The sequence below is a fragment of the Heterodontus francisci genome, chromosome 44 (genome assembly GCF_036365525.1).
Source record: "Heterodontus francisci isolate sHetFra1 chromosome 44, sHetFra1.hap1, whole genome shotgun sequence".
Taxonomy (NCBI): Eukaryota; Metazoa; Chordata; class Chondrichthyes; order Heterodontiformes; family Heterodontidae; genus Heterodontus; species Heterodontus francisci.
Window position 1 is genome coordinate 13,018,977 of NC_090414.1, and position 14,954 is coordinate 13,033,930.

Sequence of the window (14,954 nt, forward strand, 5' to 3'; positions counted from 1 at the left end):
CAATTGCTTCCATCCCATTTCCTTTCGGACTCTATTCCATTCTTCCATTCTTCTCACCTTCCACTCCAACCACCTCCACATACAACACATCATCCTCTGCCATTTCCACCATTTCCAGCTAAATCCAGCACCACAAGTATCTCCTTCCTCAGCGACTGCCTCTGGCTCTGACTTCTTCCACGTGGATTCCAACTGAGCTTTCATCCTTCATGTTTTGGACGTACACAGGATTGCAGGTATCTCTGAGAAATACAATGTTCCTCGGACTGCTGTTCTCACTGCATCCTGATATCCACACCCAGTGCCATGTACCGCCACATGTAAACACTGGATCTCTCTCTCCAGAAGCACTGCCTCACCTGATCTCAAATCTGATCTACTCCGCAGGTTCATTTCGTCCTTTGTCTCATCCGACATATTAACAATAAACGTTTTTCTTCCTTCCAGGTGTTAAGGAACGCAAGCTCCAGCAGCTGATGGGGACTGATGCCCCTCCAGATCCTTCTTCCCTTCACTACTCTCTGACACCATCCCTTCTGATCTGACCCCTTACCACATATTCACTATACACGCTGACCCTGACCTTCTCTGACGCTGTTGTTCTGTACTCGGCAAAGGACTGTTCTTTCCCCTTAAGCCTCCACATCAATGAATTTCGCACTCGGCATGACATTGAGCTCTTCTTCCATCACCTTCACCTCCGGGCTCACTTCTTTGACCAGGAGTCCTCTCCCCAACCAGTAGACCCATTCACCCGCCTCCAGCATTCTCCCTCTACCTGGACCCTTCCCTCTGGCCTGTTACCTGCTCTTGGCCTTTTCATTGAAAACTGTCGGCGAGAGATTGGCCAGCTCCATTTCTGTGATCCCCTCACTCACTCTAACCTGTCTCCCTCTGAACTTGCTGCACTCCATTCTCTCAGGTCTAGCCCCAACATTGCCATCAAACATGCAGACAAGGGTGGTGCTGCTGTTGTCTGCTGTACCGACCTCTACCTTGCAGAAGCTGAGCACCAACTCTCAGACACATCTTCATACCTCCCCCGGACTATGACCCAACCACCGAACATCAAGCTATTGTCCACAGGCCTGCCACTGACCACATCGCCTCTGGAGATCTTCCCGCTGCAGCTTCCAACCTCATAGTCCCACAACAGCCGACAGCCCGCTTCTATCTTCTTCCCAAAATCCACAAACTGGACTGTCCCGGCAGACCCATTGTTTCACCCTTTTCCTGCCCAACTGAGGTTATTTTTTCCTATCTTGACTGTATCTTTTCTCCCCTGTTCCAGTCTCTTCCCACCCCAAACACTCCTTTCAGGTGAAGCAGCGATTTACTTGTACTTCTTTCAATTTAGTATACTGTATTTACTACTCACAATGCGATCGCCTCTAAATTGGAGAGACCAAACGCAAATTGGGTGATCGCTTTGCCGAACACCTCAGCTCAGTCCGAAAACATGACCCCGACTTTTCTTTTACATGCAATATCAACACACCCCCTCCCCCACCCTGCTCTCATGCCCACATCTCTGTCCTGGGATTGATGCAGTGTTCCAGTGACAATCAACACAAGCTCGAGGAACAGCATCTCATTTACCGATTAGACACACTACAGCCTGACGGACAGAACATAAGATCATAAGATCATAAGAAGTAGGAGCAGGAGTAGGCCGTCCGGCCCCTCGAGCCTGCTCTGCCATTCAATAAGCTCATGGCTGATCTTTTCGTGGACTCAGATCCACTTACCCGCGTTCTCACCATATCCCTTAATTCCTTAATTATTCAAAAAGATATCTACCTTAGCTTTAAAAACGTTTACTGAAGAAGCGTCAACTACTTCACTGGGCAAGGAATTCCATAGATTAACAACCCTCTGGGTGAAGAGGTCCCTTCTTAATTCAGTCCGAAATCTGCTCCCTCTAATCTTGAGGCTATGCCCTCGAGTCCAAGCTTCACCTGCCAGTGGAAACATACTCTCCACCTGTATCTTATCTATTCCCTTCATGATTTTATATGTTTCTATAAGATCCCCCCTCATTCTTCTGAATTCCAATGAATATAATCCCAATCTACTCAGACTCTCCTCATAAGCCAACCCCCTCAACTCCGGAATCAAACTAGTGAACGTCCTCTGCGCCCTCTCCAGTGCCAGTACATCCTTTCTCAAGTAAGGAGACCAAAACTGCACACAGTACTCCAGGTTTGGCCTCACCAGTACCTTATACAGCTGGAACATAACCTCTCTGCTTTTCAACTCAATCCCTTAAACAATGAAGGACAAAATTCCATTTGCCTTCCTAATTACTTGCTGTACCTGCAGACCAATCTTCTGCGATTCATGTACAAGGACACCCAGGTCCCTCTGCATAGCAGCATGCTGCAACTTTTTACCATTTAAGTAATAATCCTTTTTACTGTTACTCCTACCGAAATGAATGACTTCACGTTGAGTTCAATAATTTTAGAGCATGACTGGCTACTTTTTTATTTTTATTTTTATTTTATTTTTGTTTGTTCCATCATTCATTTTTTTTACCTTGTGCTGCATCCTGTTTTTTTTCATGTTTTGCTTTGGGCCAGGGCTATTCATTGTTCCATCAGTTAACACCCTCTCTGCACTCACGCTTTATCTTTCACCACACCATTAACATACCCTCTGCCTTTGCTCCATGACCTCTGGTCACTAATTCTCTGTCAGCCTCTGTCCTATCAACACCTTCCCTTGAGTTATCCTTTGCCCCACCCCCGTTTTATTTGCTTCAAACCGATTACATTTCTAACCTTTGCCAATTCTGATGAAAGGTCACTGATCTGAAACGTTAACTTTGCGTCTCTCTCCACAGATGCTGCCAGACCTGCTGAGTATTTCCAGGACGTTTTGATATAATTTCAGATTTCCTGTATCTGCAGTATATTTCTTTTATTAGCAAACACATCTTCCCCTCCATGCCTGTCCCCCGCCCCTTGGAACACACTGGTTCACAATTCTGTCACCCCCACCATCCAGTTTCCCTCCCCTACCCGGCACCTTCCCATGCAACTGTAGTAGATGCAACATCTGCCCTTTCACCTCCTTCATTCCCACTGCCCAGGGCCCAAACAATCCATCCAGGTGAAACAGAGATTTACTTGTGAACTTATTCCAATGTAGTTACTGCCCACCAAGCAGTCTCCTGTACCTTGGAAATATCGAAATGCAGATTGAGTGATTGTTTTGATGAACACTTCCATAACTCTGCAAACAGGGCCCTGAGCCTTCAATCACTTGCCCCTTTAATTCTACATCCCGCTCTGACCTCCCCGTCCTCAGCCTCCTGCACTGTTCCTCTTTTCAGCTCAATGAGGAACAAACCATATGTTTCGACTGACTCCTCTACAGCCTGCTGGACTCAACACTGAGATTAAAAGCTTCAGATCATAACCACTGCTATTTTCTCAGATGACCTGTGTTTATAATGGATGGCGGCTACACCAGAGTCACTGGACTGAGATGTGGGCTGGTCCTTGGGTGAGAGTTCACTATCTGTACACGGTCCACTGGCTAATTCTTATCCCTAGGATCTCTCCAACTTTCTCTGTCATCCTCCTGGGTTACTGAGGCTTCCTCCACTTGGCCATGTTTCTCAAGTATTTATCCCAGTCTGTTTATCTGCTGTTACCATTTCCTCTTCCTGTCGACCCAACTTCTTTCTCTTTAATTGTCCAATTCTCCTTGAACCATCTGACTGTTTGTCACTGAATCACTCCTGCCCTCCTCTGGATCACACACTTTTTTCTTTCCGCCGCACACCCAACTTTTCTCTGACCCTATCATTGCTTCAAAACTTTTGAACTCGAATAACTTCCAGTTCTAATGAAGATTTGAAACGTTGGCCCGAATTCTATGTCCCTCCCACAGGAGTGGATTGGGAGGTGAAAGGGGTGTCATATCAGTTGGGATGGCGGGCTGGGGGCGGTGCCCATCGCCTACCCACCCCTGCTGGTACCTTACCAGCAGTGGGGAAGGTGGCAGGCAGCTGCCTGCCCTTCGGCCTATTGAGACCCTTGAGTGGTGAATTAATGGCCAGATCCTGCTGCCACTGGTATTTCACCAGCGATGGAGGGGCACTTTGCAATGTGTGGAGGCTGCCAAGTAATAACTGATGGCCTCCTTGTGTACTGGAGCAGCCTTGCTTCTGGGACACCCTGTACCCCTGGAGGGACACCAGCCGCACTGGTTTGAAACAGCCCTGTTGGAACAACCCTGGCCCTCTCGAGCAACCGCCCTCCCCGCCGGGGCTGGTCGATTGGCCCCTTTGAGGTCCAATCTCCGCTTCCAAGGCCGATGGCGGCTCATCTCGCTGGGTGAAGTCCCAGGGGCGTCCACCAGCCCTAACGCTGCTCGGGCTGAAGAGCTGCTGTCCCTCTGATTGGCCAGTAACTCCTGGTTGTGGGGCATCCTGCCTTGGATGGGCAGTAGCCCCGACTGCAGGCAATTAATTGCCTGAGCCACACAAAATACAGTCGTGGCTTTCAGGGTCCTGTGGACGCTTTCCAAGCGATGGGCGAAGACACCACATCCGGGTGAAATTTCGGCCGTTAACTCTGTGTCTCTCTCCACAGATGCTGCCTGTTCACTGCTTTTTATCCAATTTAAAGCAGGCTCAGAATTTTGATTTTGCTCAAATTCTTAAACCTGAATATTAACAGCAGCAGATATGTTGGCAGGTGGGAGGGAGTGAGGCCAGTGTGTCAGCTTGTTATTATGTTCGTTTGCGTGTTATTGGGTTCCCCACTCGGAAGTCAGCCTGATCAACAGGCTGGGCTTCCAGTCACATGACGTGGACAATGGAGCAGGCAGCGTGATAAAGTATGTCCTAACCATGATCCCGAGGGGGAGTTGTCCAATCAAGGGCTGTCCAATCCCCAACCCCTGGGTATCTCCTATCCTGAAGGAGTGGTCCCAGTCCGCTGGGAGCTTTCAATCTCAGGAGAATCCAATCCCGGACACGAGGGTGGTGCAAATCCCGGGCAGGGTGGATGTTGGTCCAACCTTTGGGGTGTCCGATCCACGACCCAATATTGTGAGTGTCAGTCCGGGGTTTCGATCATCCCATCTCATGGAGGGATTCCAATCCCGGGAGGGAGGGTGGAGGTGATTGGCAATCGGAGTGTCTTTGTGTGGAGGGTAGTGTCTGATGGAGAAACCTGACCCATCAATGCTAAACCTGTAAAGCAGGTTAAATCAGAGGCTCGAATCCTCATTAAAATATTTAACAAGCTCACCCGCCTCGTGGGTGCAGTTGATGTTCCCCTCCTGTCCCTCCTCTGTTAAACCTGCAAGTGGGCAGGTTGGAGGCAGGTTGAGTTCATGGTTGAGATTTTTAACTTTTAAATGCTGACATTATTTCAAGCCACCCATTCTTGGTGTTAAAATTAAGCCTTGACTCTCTGGGCTCCGACATGGAGAATGATTGATCAGTAATTTCCAGTCTCTTTTCCTTCTCTCTCTTCCAGTTAATTTACTGGCGATTGTGATCCTGTCCCGGGGAAAGTGCGGACTCTCCACCTGCACCACTCGCTACCTGGTGGCCATGGCAACGGCAGATCTACTGCTCATTATCACTGATGTCATACTGTGGCGGATCATTTATTATTATTTCCCAGGATCTGTCCTGAACATCACCCCTGTGTGTAGTTTTATCACTCTCCTCAGTTATGAAGCTACAGACTGTTCGGTCTGGTTCACCGTCACTTTCTCCTTTGATCGATTTGTGGCCATTTGTTGCCAGAAGCTGAAAACTAAATATTGCACTGAGAAAACTGCAGCTGTGGTTCTCGCAACAACCTGTATTCTGTTCTGTTTAAAAAATGTCCCCTACTACTTTATATTTGAACCTGGAGAGATAATTGACAATGTACCGTGGTTCTGTTATTTCAAGCCAAGCTATTATACTGAGCCCGGATGGATGGGACTCGACTGGTTGGATACGGTTTTAATCCCATTTCTCCCATTCGTTTTAATTCTGTTGCTCAACACTCTGACAGTCAGACACATTTTAGTGGCCAGTCGAGTCCGTAAGGGGCTGAGGGTTCAGAGCAAGGGAGGGAATCGCAGTGACCCAGAGATAGAGAGCAGAAGGAAGTCTGTGATTTTACTCTTCGCCATATCCGGCAGCTTCATACTTCTGTGGTTAACGTATGTTATATATTTCTCAATTTCTAATATTACAGGGACATATCTCGAGGATTACACTCATCCTCTCTATGTCTTTGGACAAGTTGGATACATGCTGCAGATTCTAAGTTGCTGCACAAACACATTTATATATGCGGTGACACAATCCAAGTTCAGACAGCAGGTCAAGAACGCCGTGAAATATCCGGTTACATCAATAATTCGATTAATTTCCAAACGAGACATCTGAGAGCAGCCGATAGGCAGGTCCCAGAGTTCCCTCTATGAATTTCCAGCAGCCGACAACCCCGGTCCCTCAGCTTAGTGGCTGCTCCGATGGAGGAGGCCGAGTCCCTACCTGGTCCCCATGTTAGCTGCTAACAGTTCTCTCTCCTCAGCTTCTGTCAGTCTCTGCCTTAAATCTGCTGTCATCACATCTCTCCTCAAAAAGACAACCCTTAACCCACCTGTCCATGGAACCACCCTATCTCCAATCTCTCTTCCCTCTCTAAATTGTTTTAAGGTCTTTGCCATCTCACAAATCCATGCTTATCATTCCCAGATGCCCATGTTTGATCTCTTCCAGTCAGGTTTCGCCCTACCACAGATCACAGACCGCACGGTACGATATTTACCTACGTATCCAGATATATCACTGACCACATTTGTATCATAACTGCACATCTACACACATCACTGACCACACTTGTACTGTAACTACACACCCAGATATATCACTGACCTCACTTGTTTCGTAACTGCACATCTATACACATCACTGACCTCACTTGGACTGTAACTACACACCCAGATATATCACTGACCTCACATTTACTGTAACTACCCGTCCAGATTTGTCACTGAACTCACATTTACTGTAACTGCCTACCAGAAATATTACTAACCTCACTTGTCCTTTATCTGCCCTGCAGGGTTAAGCAGTGACCTTATTTGGACTGCTGCTGCCCAGTCACCTGCAACACTGGTTCCCTGTTGCCTGATGAATATGCCTCAGACAAATCACTCTCTCTCATTCACAATTCCTGACATCTCACAGATGCTGGGTACCACCACCCAATTTTCGGTGATGAGTTCATAATTTCTACAGATGTATCCACTAGTTTAATTGAATATAGAAAATGGAATCTATTTTAGATTAATCCAAAGATCACAGGTAAGGAGCCATGAAGTTAAATAAAAAGGATGCACCATCCGTGGCTCACTAAGGAATGTAAGGGTTTTTTCAAATTGAAAGAAATGCTCCGAAGATTTGTGGTTGGCCAGAAGATCGGGAACATTTCAGATACCAACAAAGGATGGCTAAGAAAATAATAAAGAGGGAGAAATTAGAGTATGAGAGTAAATTAGCAAAAAGTATAAAAACAAACTGTAAAAGCTTCTACAAATATATCAAACAGTAACAGTAGCTATTGCCAGCATTGGTCCCGAAGAGAATGAGACTGCGGAATTAATACTGGGAAACAAGGACATTGCAGAGTCTTTGAACATGTATTTTGCATCTGACTTCACAGTAGCAGACACAAAAAACTTCTTAAGTGTAGTAAAAAAATCGAAAGACAAAAGGGAGGGAGGAACTTTAAACGTTATGGTTACTAAACAAGATGAACTAGGAAATCTAATGGAACTGAAGCCTGATAAGTCCCCTGGATCTGATGGCCTGCATTCTAGGGTCTTAAAAGAAATGTTGCAGAGATAGTAGATGCATGAGTTATAATCTTACAAAGGACCCAGTGAACTGTAAAACAGCAAAATTAAGGGAGTCAGAAAACGGAAAACGAAACGGCAGTTAGCCTGACATCTGTCATTGGGAAAATACTGGAATCCAATATTAAGAAGTAGTAGCAGGACACTGAGAAAAGCAGAAAACAGTCAAGCAGAGTCAACATGGTTTTATGAAAGGGAAATCGTATTTGACAAATCTATTAGAGATCTTTGAGGAAGTATCAAGCAGGTTGATTGAATACTTAAATTGTTAAATATCCGTGTCTCCTCACTTACCCAGTCCCTGTGGACAAGTACGTCCATGACAACTGGGGGTCACTGGCTGAGGACACAGAATGTGCTGCAAGTGCAATGGGGGAACTGCAGGACACTTATCATTTGGGGTTAGCAAAATCTGTCCCATCAGTGAGAACGTGACACAGGATTCAATTCTTCAAAGGCAGTGACTACATTATTCCCAAAGATATTTAATGCCTTCCTCATTCATCTGAGATGGTGAGTTAATCTTTCTCTGCTCAATGATTTTGGTCCTTATTACCAATCAGAGCACTGAGAATTTACAGTTGGTGCTCATACATCTGAAAGCATCGGTATTTGTGTGAACTGTGTCGAGACACGTTCGGAACTGATCGCTGGAACAAATAATGAGTTTGTGCTTAATAGCATGGTAGAAAGCGGAGGTTGGGACTTGATGATTGATCTCTGCAAGTCCCACAAGGGGGTTTGTCCTGCTGGCCAGGGTAATGGTGAAATATGCAGGTCCTAGTCTGACTGGCATTGTTAAACAGCTGGCAGGGGGTATTAATACCATCCAAGGCTGTCAGATAGTCACCGTGGCTTCCTTCTTTGGAGAGAGAGCTGTTAGAATATCCACTGGTTTCAGAGCTGCAGCTCACAGACACTCAACCAAAGTTATCCACGACCAATCCGGTCAGGCTGCTAGCGCAGAAGTGGCACCGTGAAGGAGCACGATCAAGTGTTTCAAAAAACACCGTCACGCAAATGGGTCTGCAGGGGTGACACAACACTGTGAAAAGTTCAATCTCGAAATCTTCTTCACTAACATGTGTGTTGTTTTTACTATGTGAATGAAGTGTGCCAGCATTTACCAATCATGACTGCTCCGATTACATCACTGGACGATTAGAACTGCCGATATATGGAATAACATCATTGCCATGCCAATATTACTCATGCATCTCAATGGACACAGTAACATGGACAATGGCTCAGTTTGCTGATGCCTCTAATGGTTCAGACAAAGATGTTGCAGATGCAGACCGCTGCACAGCAGCTGATCGAGGGTATTATGTGACTTATAGAGCTCAAGGTGGTTCCTTTGGAGCAGAGACCCTTTGTCTGACAAGCCGCTGCCAGGCATCCCAAAAAACGCTGCTCGCCCTGACAGCAGAGCCTTTGTGAACTATGCCCTCCCATTCCTGTTGTAAGACTTCAGCGTTCTCATAGTCTGAAGAGGATTCCTGCTGACGTCTCTCCTTATCATGCCAGGCCTATCCCCATTGGGTGCATAGTTTTGCAGAGCACAGCGAGCAGCAAAGAATGAAACTGGCTTTGCAGCTTGCACTACAGGTACCACTCGATCTAGCCAGATAGTGGGAGTGAATTTTCAGCATGCCAAACACCTGCGCAATGATGGCACTTATAGCTCCATGGCTGGCATTGTATCTTTCCTCTGCAGCAGTGATGGGATGTCTCACTGGTGTCAGGAGCCATGTCTGGAAGGGTATCCCTTGTCTCCAAGATGTCACCCCTCCATCTGAGCCTGTTCAGTGAACAGCAGCAGCTGCTGGAACTGATGGAGGTTCTAGTCGTCATGGCAGCTGCTTGAGAAGTGGGCACAGATTTAGGAATGCAGGAACGTAGGAACAGGAGTAGGCATTTCAGCCCATCGAGCATGCCCCGCCATTCAATATGATAAGGGCTGATCATCCACTGCAATGCCTTTTACCCACACTATCCTCATATCCCCTTATGTCATTGGTATTTCGAAATCTGTCAATCTCTGCTTTAAACATACTCAATGACTGAGCTTCCACAGCCCTCTGGGGTAGAGAATTCCAAAGATTCGCAGCCAGCTGAGGAAATACATTTCTCCTCATCTCTGTCCTGAGTGGCTTCCCCCTTATTTTGAATTTGTGTCCCCCGGTTCTAGACTCCCCAACCAGGGGAAACATCTTAGCTGTATCTATTCTGTCTATCCCTTTAAGTATTTTGCAGGTTTCAAAGAGATCACCTCCCATTCTTAGAAACTCTAGAGAATACAGGCCTAGTTTCCCCAGTCTTTCTTCATGGGGAGGTCCAGCCATCCCGGGAACAAGTCTGGTGAACCTTCGTTGCACTCCCTCAGTGGCAATGATATACTTCTTAAGGTAAGGGGACCAACATTGCACACAGTACTGCAGGTGTGGTCTAACCAAGGTTCTATACAATTGAAGAAAGACTTCATTGGTCCTGTACTCAAATCCAGTTGTCACTGTTCATGTGGGAACCAACAATGTAGATCCAGAAATAATGTTCTTCTTCGATAATTTGAGGAGTTTGGGTCCAAACTAAAATGTTGATTAATAAGGTAATCATCTCCGGATTGTTTGCTGAGCCATGTGAAAATTGGCATAGGTCAAGCAATTTAGAGAAATAAACACATGGCTCAAAGAGTTGTGCGGGAAGAAGGGGTTTTGATCCTTGGGGCACTGGTATCAGTCTTCAGGGAAGGGGGAGCTATTCCATTGGGATTTGCTTCACCTTAACTTGACTGGGACAAGTCCCCTAGCCAATCATATAATTAGGGCTGTGGGAAGGGCTTTAATCGAATGGCGGGGGTGGGGTGGTGAAGGGTTTGGGTAAAGGGAAATTTAGAAATCCAAAGAGAGGGTCAGGGCATCGGAGCAGGCTAGTGTTGTGGGTAAATGACAACAGAATGGGACAGGAACCGACAGAGAGTTTAACAAACATTGCACATCAGCAAATAAGGACATTGCAGGGAATAGAGGCAAACAAACAATGACATTAAAGTTCCTTTATCTCAATGCACCGAACAACTGTAATAAGATGGATGAGCTAGTGGCACAAATAGAGGTAAATGATCTAGATCTAACTGCCATTACTGAGACATGGTTGCAAGGAGATCAAGGTTGGGAAATGAATATTCCAGGGTACACAGTATTTCGGAGTTACAGACAGAATGGCAAAGGAGGAGAGGTAGCCCTGACAGTAATGGATGACATAAGGACATTAATATGAAGGGATCTGGCCTCAGAAGATCATGAAATAGAATCCGTTTGGGTGGAAATTAGGAATAGTAGGAGTCAGGCCCCTTAACATTAGTTAGATTATTGGACCGAACATTAAATGGGAAATTATTGGAGCTTGTAACAAAGGCAATGTATTAATTGTGGTGGATTTTAAACTTCACATAGAATGCTTCAGACAAATTGGCAACAGTGGTCCAGGAGTTGAATTTGTACTGTATTTTTGTGACAGTTTCCTGCAGAAATACGTTGTAGTACCGACTGGGGATAAAGCTATCTGAGATCTCGTATTGTGTAATGAAACAGGGTTAATTAGCAATTTCAGAGTAAATGATCCACTGGGAAATGTTGATCATAATAGTATTGAAATCCGTGTTAAGTTTGAAAGTGACACATTTCAATCACAAACAAGAATCTTAAAATGAAAGAAGGCCAATTACAACGGTATGAAGGGAGAACTGGCTAAGGTTAATTGGGTAAATAGACTAAAAGGTACGGCAGTAAATGAACAACAGAAAATATTTAAATGAACAATTCAAAGGGTTCAGCAGAAGTGCATTCCATTCAAAAAAAAACTCATTCAGAAAGAACAATCCGTGGCTCACTCAGGAAGTTGAGGAGGGTATTAGACTATTCGACTATTAGTATTAGGCACAGTAGTGCAGTGGTTAGCACCGCAGCCTCACAGCTTCAGAAACCCGCGTTCAATTCTGGGTACTGCCTGTGTGGAGTTTGCACGTTCTCCCTGTGACCATGTGGGTTTTCGCCGGGTGCTCCAGTTTCTTCCCACTGCCAAAGACCTGCAGGTGATAGGTAAATTGGCCATTGTAAATTGCCCCTAGTGTAGGTAGGGAATATGGGATTACTGTAGGGTTCGTATAAATGGGTGCTTCTTGGTCGGCACAGACTCAGTGGGCCGAAGGGCCTGTTTCAGTGCTGTACCTGTAAATAAATAAATAAAAAGCAGAGGCTTACAATGTTGCAAAGAAAAGTAGCACGTCTGAAGATTGGGAGTGTTTTCCAAACCTGCAAAGGGCCACTAAAAGTTGATAAAAAGGGGAAAAATAGAATAAGAGCAAGCTAGCCACAAATATAAAAACAGATTGTAAGAGCTTTCATAAGTACATAAAAAAGAAGAGAGCAGCTGAAGTAGATGTTGGTCCCTTAGAGGTAGACATGGGGCAATCATCTTGAGGAATGAGGAAATGGCTGAGGCATTGAACACGTATCTAGTGTCGGTCTTCACTGCAAAAGATATGTTCCAGACCAGAAATAGACAGTTACCTGGGGGATAAAGAGAGTGAGAAATTAAGGAAGTTGATAGCACCCAAGAAAAAGTATTGGAGAAACTTGAGGGAATAAAATTTGACAAGTTCCCAGGACCAGTGGCCCACAACCTCGGGTTGCAAAAGAGATGGCTACAGAGATAGTGGATGCACTGGCTATGATTTTCCAGAATTCCTTATATTCCAGAATGGTACTGTCTGATTGGAAGTCGGCAAATGTCACACCGCTTTTCAAGAAAGGAAGTTGAGAGAAAACAGTCCAGTTAGCATAAGATCATTAGTTGGGAAAATGTTCGAAATTGTTATAACAGAAGTTTTAACAAACACATACAGTCTCAGGGAGAACTTGCAAACTCTGCACAGGCAGTACCCAGAACCAAAACCATGTCACCAGAGCAGTGAGGCTGCGGTGCTAACCACTGCACCACTGTGCCGCCCTTCTTGAACCACTGCAGTCCTTGTGGTATAGGTACACCCACAGTGCTGTTCGGAAGGGAGTTCCAGGATTTTGACCCAGCAACAGTGAAGGAATGATGATACAGTTTCAAGTCAAGATGGTGGCTAGCTTGGAGGGAAACGTGCAGCTGGTGTTCCCGTGAACAGCTGCCCTTGTCATTATGAGTGGTTGAGGTCGCAGATTTGAAAGGTGCAGTCAAAAGAGCCTTGGTGGGATGCTGCAGTGCATTTTGTTGGTGGTGCACACTGCTGCCATTGTGCGACGGTGGTGGAGGGTGTAAATGTTGAAGGTGGTGGATTAGGAGATGATCAAGTGGGTTTCTTTGTCTTGGATGTTGTCGAGCTTATTAAGTGTTGTTGGAGCTGCATCCATCCAGGCAAGTGGAGAGTAATCAACCACACTCCTGACTTGTGCTTTGTAGCTGGTGGAAGGGCTTTGGCCAGACAGGAGGTGAGTTACTCATCGTAGAATTCCTAGTCCCTGACCTGATATTGAGTGACTGTATCAGGTTTAGAGATTTTATTTGAGGTGCTGTATGAGTTTGAGAGGCTGTATTACTTTTAGCCGCTTTATTAGCTAACTAGGTTCACTAATGTCCTTTAGGGAAGGACATCGCTGTCCTTACCTGGACTGGCATACATGTGACTCCAGGACCAATGTGGTTGACTCTTAAATGGCCTCTGAAATGGCCTAGCAAGCCGCTCAAGTTGTATCAAACTGCTACAAAGTCAATAAGGAATGAAACCAGACAGACGGCACATTATAGACCAAGGCACCAGAAACGACAACGGCAAACCCGGCCCTGTCGACCCTGCAAAATCCTCCTAACTAACATCTGGGGACTTGTGCCAAATTTGGGAGAGCTGTCCCACAGACTAGTCAGGCAAATGCCTGACATATTCATATTCACGGAATCGCACCTAATAGACAATGTCCCAGACACTGCCATCACCATCCCCAGGATGTCATAGTCCCACTGGCGGGACAGACACAGCAGAAGTGGTGGCACAGAGGTATACAGTCGGGAGGGAGTTGCCCTGCGAGTCCTCAACATTGACTCCAGACCCCATGAAATCTCATGGCATCAGGTCAAGCATGGACAAGGAAACCCCCTGCTGATTACCACAAACCACCCCCTGCCGCCAACCTTCAGTTGATGAATCAGTACTCCTCCATGTTGAACAACACTTGGAGGAAGCACTAGGGGTTGCAATAGGGCAGAATGTACTCTGGGTGGGGGACCTCAATATCCATCACCAAGAGTGGCTCAGTATTACCAGTACTGACCGAGCTGGCTGAGTCCGAAATGACATAGCTGCTAGACAGGGTCTGCAGCAGGTGGTGAGGGAACCAACAAGATACTTGACCTCGTCCACACCAATCTGCCTGTCAAGATGCATCTGTCCATGACAGTATTATTAGGAGTGACCACAGCACATGTCCTTGTGGAGACGAAGACCCGCCTTAACATTGAGGATACGCTCCATCGTGTTGTGTGGCACCACCACCGTGCCAAATGGGATAGATTTCCAACAGATATAGGAGCTCAAATCTGGGCATCCATGAGGTGCAGTGGGCCATCAGCAGCACAGAATTGTATTCAGCCACAATCTGTAACCTCGAGGCCCGGCATATCCCCCACTCTACCATTAACATCAAGCAGGGTGATCAACCCGATTCGGTGAAGAGTGCAGGAGTGCATGCCAGAAGCAGCAGCAGGCATACCTCAAAATCAGGTGTCAACCTGGTGAAGCTACAGCCAGGACTACTTGCATGCCAAACAGTGTAAGTGTATGCGATACAAAGAGCAAGATAGAGAAAGATAGAATCTCACAACCAACCGATCAGATCTAAGCTCTGCAGTCCTGCCATATTCAGCAGTGAATGGCTGTGAACAATGATACAAATAACTGGAAGATGTCGCTCCACAAATATCCCCATCCTCAATGATGGGGTAGCCCAGCACATCAGTGCGAAAGATAAGTCTGAAGTATTTGCAGCAATCATCATCCAGAAGTGGCGAGTGGATAAACCATCTCG

General features: G+C 46.1%; 1 protein-coding gene across 1 annotated transcript; it reads left to right on the top strand.

Moving 5' to 3' along the window:
- The first annotated feature begins 254 nt into the window (after window positions 1–254).
- Window positions 255–6,409, top strand: LOC137355972 (probable G-protein coupled receptor 139). Its single transcript, XM_068021675.1, has 3 exons — window positions 255–387; window positions 4,785–5,065; window positions 5,474–6,409. The coding sequence occupies exons 1-3, from the start codon at window positions 255–257 to the stop codon at window positions 6,407–6,409; spliced, it is 1,350 nt and encodes a 449-aa protein (XP_067877776.1).
- Window positions 6,410–14,954: the final 8,545 nt, after the last annotated feature.

What these genes read in the sequence shown, in the direction of transcription:
- LOC137355972 (XM_068021675.1), top strand. Translation starts at nt 255, where the DNA reads ATGTTCCTCGGACTGCTGTTCTCACTGCATCCTGATATCCACACCCAG. An exon ending in AAATCTGATCTACTCCGCAG is followed by an intron (nt 388 to 4,784) that starts GTTCATTTCGTC and finishes CCCACTCGGAAG; the next exon opens with TCAGCCTGATCAACAGGCTG. An exon ending in CCGATCCACGACCCAATATT is followed by an intron (nt 5,066 to 5,473) that starts GTGAGTGTCAGT and finishes AGTAATTTCCAG; the next exon opens with TCTCTTTTCCTTCTCTCTCT.